Raw genomic sequence first — 5,917 nt, 5'->3', positions numbered from 1 at the left:
TATATATTCTATATTATATATATATATATATTTATTTATTTATTTGAATATATATTTCAGACACACATCACAGCCACCATATCTATCTGAAATATCATTATAACCCATTGAAATAAAAAGGTGAAATTATGATAACCAGGATATGGATGTATGGTGTTTTCCTTGCCAACTGTAAACAAACTATAAACTAAAAAACTTTTTACAGATCACTGTAAACAAAGTAATTGATGTTAACATGATTAAAGAATACAAGCTATTTACCAGTGCTTGTCTGATCCCTAGGTTGTAACACTTGTATCTTTGGTTTCTTGAAGACTTTCAATGTAATTAATTCTATTCATTTGTAAGGTGATTCTCCTCATCTTTACCTGACCCAAGAGTTTAAGAGATTGAGGAAAAGACAGCTGGGGTGAAAGCCAAAGCTATAGAGGATTGGCTTCCTTGACTTGAATAATCACTGCTGTAATGGCCATGTTCCCCTCTAGTCCCGTCACATTCAGATGTCACTGAGTTCTTGCTAATCTACGGAGTAGGAGAGAACAGCTAAACCACTTCAGAACAGGTTATAAGAATTTTTACCTTATTTTGCTTAGATCTAACCAGTAATAAATATACAGTATGTAGGCTATAGAACAGGGCTGCCAATCGATTAAGGCAAGACACCCCAGGTGAATAGGATAACACAATTAAAGGATTAGTTCTTCCCAAAATTCAAATTTGCAGAAAATCTACTCATTATCAGGCCATCTGATAATAATGAGTTTGTTTCTTCATCAAAACAGATTTGGAGAAATTTATCAGCTTTTATCAGCTGTTTGGACTCTCATTCTTGACGGCACCCATTCACTGCAGAGGATCCACTGCTGAGCAAGAGATTTAATGCTAAATAAATCTGTTCCGATAAAGAAACAAATTAATCTACATCTTGAATAGCCCGAGAGTGACTAAATTTTCATTTTTGGGTTGCTATTCTTTCAACTAACAGATATCACCAAACGTCCCGTTGATTGTTTACATAAAAGATTTCAAACTGTTTTGGATTTTTACTTTAGATACATTATTTCCCAAAGGTCTCAATCAAGAAATTGATTATGGTATGTTTTACTAACTCTGTTTTTTTCTTCTTCTTCTTCTTTAACTTGTTTGGAAGCCACTCCCCTAATTGGCAGTGACACACCTGTTGCTGATTACAAGAATGTTAAAGCATGGTTTGGTAATGCTGTTCTTGATATCTGATGAAGGCCTGGATAACGGCCGAAATGTCATTTTAATAGAGTTTTCACCCCTTCAAGAGTGAGTGCTGCACCTTTTTCAATTGACATGGCTTTTTGATTTTTGATTGCACCTCCTCTATCGTTGGTAGAGCACCTCTCAGTAATTTTTGTATAAACTGTTTAGTATTACAAGTGTTCTGAAATGTTATGTTTGAAAATACAAATTTAACTAAATGTGCACTAATCTAATTTACAGAATCGAAAACTAAACATTAGATAAAGCCAGGTTTAAAATAATTACATTACTCAAAGATTTTTACAGGGGGGATTTTGAATATCTCTTTTTATCACTTCATAAATCAGAAAATACTGTCAACATTCAGAAAATAATACGTTTTTAACCATGTTTTTAGGAATAACATATTGTATAAATACAGGCAAATGATACATGAACAAACCCCTCAGTAAAATCCTTCAGAATATATATATATATATATATTAATATTAGTTTGGTGTATTAAAAAAACTATTTTTCAGAAAAGGCCTTTAAAGATATGTTTTGTAATTGAAAGTGCAAGAAACACTTAAATGTGTATTTTGGATGTTACACTACTCTGAAACATTATGGAAAGCCAAATAGCCCAAAATCTCAACATTGACCAGTGCTTGAAAAATGTTTTTGCTTGTAGTGTCTTTGCCTTTTTAATTGACTTAATGATATGACTGCAGACTCGCAAAAAAACATGAAGGTTGTTTAAGCTTAAATGGCTCAGATAATGGGGAAATCCCTTATTACACTATTTAAGAATGGATCAAGGGTATGATTACATGTGTTTACACCTTGCTTTGTATATAGTAAATTGCTCACAATTAAAAAAATGGTACCCTAAAATGAGGATTTTCTCATTATTTATTCACCCTCATGTCGTTGCAAACCTGTAGTTTCTTTCTTATGTTGACCACAAAAGAAGATATTTTGAAGAATGCTGGTAATCAAACAGTTAATAGCCCCCATTGACTTCTATAGTATTTTATCCCTACTACGGAAGTCAATGGTGGCCAACAACTGTTTGATTACCAGCATTCTTCAAAATACCTTCTTTTGTGTTCAACATAAGAAAGAAACTTATCCAGGTTTGGAATGACACGAAGGTGAGTAAATTATGACAAAGTCTTTATTTTGGGCTGAGCTATTCCTTTAATGTTATAATTTGACAGCCCTATATAAACTTCTTATATAAGTTTACCCATCCTCTAATAACAATTTAAAAAGTGCTTTTGTTATATGTAAATCACATCACTTTGGTCAAATACACCAGAAGCCCTTTCCTAAATTTTTCAGCAACTGAGATTCAGAGCAGCAAGCATCCATTGTCAAACAGGGGCCATTTCCACTCCTGTGTTTGTTTGTGTCTGAGGAGCGGAAGCCTCTGCTGTCCCGTGCGTGCCGTTGCTCTGGGTGACTGGGGGTGGCCTGTTCTCTCCGTTGCGGACGGTGTCGGGGCAGTTCTGTACAAAGATGATCCTGTTGAAAGCCTTCAGCCTCCTCCAGAGCTGCAGGTAGACTTTGCACTGAATGTACATGAAGATGAGTCCTCCAGAAAAGCTAACCGCCACCACGATGAGTTTGGTCCAGAACGGCCAATCCAGCACCCCTACGGCATTGAGAGGGGACAAACGCACCAATGCTGTGTGTGCAATGACAGCATGGCATAGAATTACAGCACTATATTATATTATCTTACAGCTACTCTGAAGTTGAATTACTTCTCACATGGCTATACGGTTCAAAATTACAGTAGCCTACTACATCATTGCATTAAAAGCTGCAGTAAATAATTTTTTGTTTCTCTGGCTCTTATTTGTCCCAGTTGTCTTGGACTTTATATTGATACTTACTGGTCTAGATGAATTCATTCTTTGTTTATCGCTGCTGCTTCACATTAAATAGCTGTTCAGTTTTCAGTTTTATGAGACTTTATGAGTTTTGCTCTAGAACAAAATACATGCAGTCAAATTGCACCTAAAACATAAATTCTGCTACTAGTTGCTATAGCGTAAATTAATCCATGTTTAAAAACAGGGCACCCATGGTAAAATAGTCTACCAAGTCAGCCTACAAACTGAGGTCATGACTGAACAGCTCTTTACATGAGCATTTACCAAAAAAGAACAATCTTGGATTCTATTCAAATAAAGTTCTATTCAATTTTTGGTGCACTGGAAAGGAAGTATGAAAATTATTATAGTAATATTTGAAGGTAAACAATAAGTTAAGCTCAGATCAGGGTTAACTAAAACTAAAACCAGAATGTTTTTTTACTTGAAATAAAATAGATGTTAACAAAAATAACATAAAAACCCATATAAAACTAATTCAAAATATTAAGCAAAACTATATTAGTGTCTCATTAAAATAAAACTGGCTCAGATGCTGACCAACTTAACATTCGTAACTTGAATGCAGCTTGTGTATTTTAACTTAAAATAGCAAGATATTGCAGATCATGAGATCTTAAAATGGCAGCAACTAGCTAATAAATAGTTTTTGTAATATTTAATGTTATTATATTATCTAGTATTTATTCATATTTCAAATTAGTTGTTATTTTTATATTTTAAATGTTAATATTAATTGTAGTTTACATTGTAGTAATTTTGTTATGTGCTTTTGTCATTTTTATTAGTTTTGTTTTTCAAATATTTCTATATAACTTTAATTTATTTTTGTTTCAGTTTTAGTCATTTTAACTGAGGTTTACTTCAGCTTAGACTTATTTCAGTTAGATGCCAAGGCAAAATTTCAATTTTTTCATCTAATATTTATATTTTATTTTGATTAAGCTTTATTTAGATGACCAAAAATTATTTTTAATAATCTTTTTTTAGTTAACAATAATTGTTTAGCTTGATTTGTAAATATGATTTGTATTTTGTCCTGAAGATTCTTTAGAGGTAAAATAAAAAAAAACTTAACATTAGCTTAATCAAAGCTACTTTACACGATACTGCATTACCCTGATTGTTCAATACAACATTCCAGCATACTAAACTATGACATAATAACAGTGGATACTCTTGCAAACATTAAAACCGATGCATAAATATAGGCTACTGTGTTAGTGTGTTTACCATTGTTCTTGCCTTGGCGGATCTCTTCAGCTGTGCGGTCAATCAGAACGTAGAGTGACCAGATGACACACACCACAGCAGCCAGGTGAAAAGTCACAGAACAGAAGATCTTCCGCCGCTCGCTTGTAGACATCTGTAGCTTTTCCCACTAAAAAAAAAAAAAAGAGGGAACAGGTCCAGAGCTTTATGAATGCATTCCCTTCCTGTAATTATTATTTTAGCCACAATATGACAGCACTAGGCTATGTGCATGCTGACCTTCACAATACATCCACATTCAGAATAATTAGCTCAATAAACCATGAGTTTATTGTTTAGCAGTGTTTACTAAGGCAAGCATCGCTACTATTATTGCTCATCTCCCTTCTGAACAACCCCCTAATCATTTAAACGTTGGTGTGCAACTCAATCATCATTTTTGCTGTAGGCATAAATGATCTAATTTTCTTTTTTAAATGATTGCTTTGTGCTCTTTAAATATGCTTAAAAATTATGAAAGTCACTGAAAGAGGTACACGCCATACACTGTGTCGCTATGGAAACACAGCACACTAGGGTGTGATCAAGCTTGGGAAGCAGAGATGAAAGTTTTTGTTTGAAATTATATGTGGTTTTCAATTATTTTTGGTCAAAATACAATGGTATTTTTTATATATTTTGAATTTCTGAAATGTCTCATGGAAGGGGTCTTCAACTGTTTTTCAAAGCTGGAGAACTGTTACAAATTGTATTAAAATGAGTTTTGCATTTTAAGCCTGTCCTATAATAACAAGTTTATACCATATTAATGTATTTCCAATATTATAATTGCTCAAATCAGACACCATTAAAATAATCATTAATGTTGGACAGTATCACATTCTTGTTCATTTAATTTTACGTAGTAAACACTACCGCTCAAAGGTTTGGGGTCAGTAAGATTTTTAAAATCATCATGCTTGCCAAGGCTGATCAACAAATACAGTAAAACAGTAATATTATGAAATATCATACTTTAAAATAACTTTATTTTAATATATTTTATTTTTAATATATTCCTGTGATGGCAAAGCTGAATTTTCATCAGCGATTACTCCAGTTTTTAGTGTCACGTGATCCTTCAGAAATAATTCTAATATTCTTAAAAGTTTAATTGTTATCAATGTTGAAAATAGTTGCTGCTTAAAGGAATAGTTCACCTTAAAAATGAAAATGTTGTCATCATTTACTCACCCTCTTCGGTACCTTCATGCTCCTTTCAAAGGGATAGTTCACCCGAAAATGAAAATTTTGTCATCACTTACTCATCCTTTGTCCTGTTGCACATAAAGGAAGATATTTTGAAGAATGTTTGTAACCAAACAGTTGATGGTCCCCATTGACTTCTATAGTATACTGTGTAAGTCAATGAGGACCATCAACTGTTTGATTACCAGCATTCTTCAAAATATCTTCTTTTATGTTCAACATAAGAAAGAAAATCATACAGGTTTGGAATGACATGAGGGTGAGGGTGAGTAAATGATGACAAAATTTTCATTTTTGGGGTGAATATACAGGTGCATCTCAATAAATTAGAATGTCGTGGAAAA

General features: G+C 33.1%; 1 protein-coding gene across 2 annotated transcripts; it reads right to left on the bottom strand.

The window, feature by feature from the left end:
• Window positions 1–2,412: 2,412 nt before the first annotated feature.
• Window positions 2,413–4,511, bottom strand: LOC107671605 (E3 ubiquitin-protein ligase MARCH1-like). Of its 2 annotated transcripts, none has more exons than XM_016464515.1 (2): window positions 4,347–4,511; window positions 2,413–2,902 (listed from the first exon to the last, which is right to left on the bottom strand). In XM_016464515.1, the coding sequence occupies exons 1-2, from the start codon at window positions 4,477–4,479 to the stop codon at window positions 2,589–2,591; spliced, it is 447 nt and encodes a 148-aa protein (XP_016320001.1). In that variant the 5' UTR covers window positions 4,480–4,511; the 3' UTR covers window positions 2,413–2,588. The 2 variants fall into 2 exon arrangements, with proteins under 2 accessions (XP_016320001.1, XP_016320002.1); XM_016464516.1 differs by having other exon boundaries at window positions 2,413–2,869.
• Between the last annotated feature and the right edge of the window lie 1,406 nt (window positions 4,512–5,917).

The sequence above is a fragment of the Sinocyclocheilus anshuiensis genome, unplaced genomic scaffold (genome assembly GCF_001515605.1).
Source record: "Sinocyclocheilus anshuiensis isolate Anshui unplaced genomic scaffold, SAMN03320099.WGS_v1.1 scaffold22142, whole genome shotgun sequence".
Taxonomy (NCBI): domain Eukaryota; kingdom Metazoa; phylum Chordata; class Actinopteri; order Cypriniformes; family Cyprinidae; genus Sinocyclocheilus; species Sinocyclocheilus anshuiensis.
Note: the sequence above shows the minus strand (reverse complement) of the source record. Positions and strands in the feature narration are given on the sequence as shown.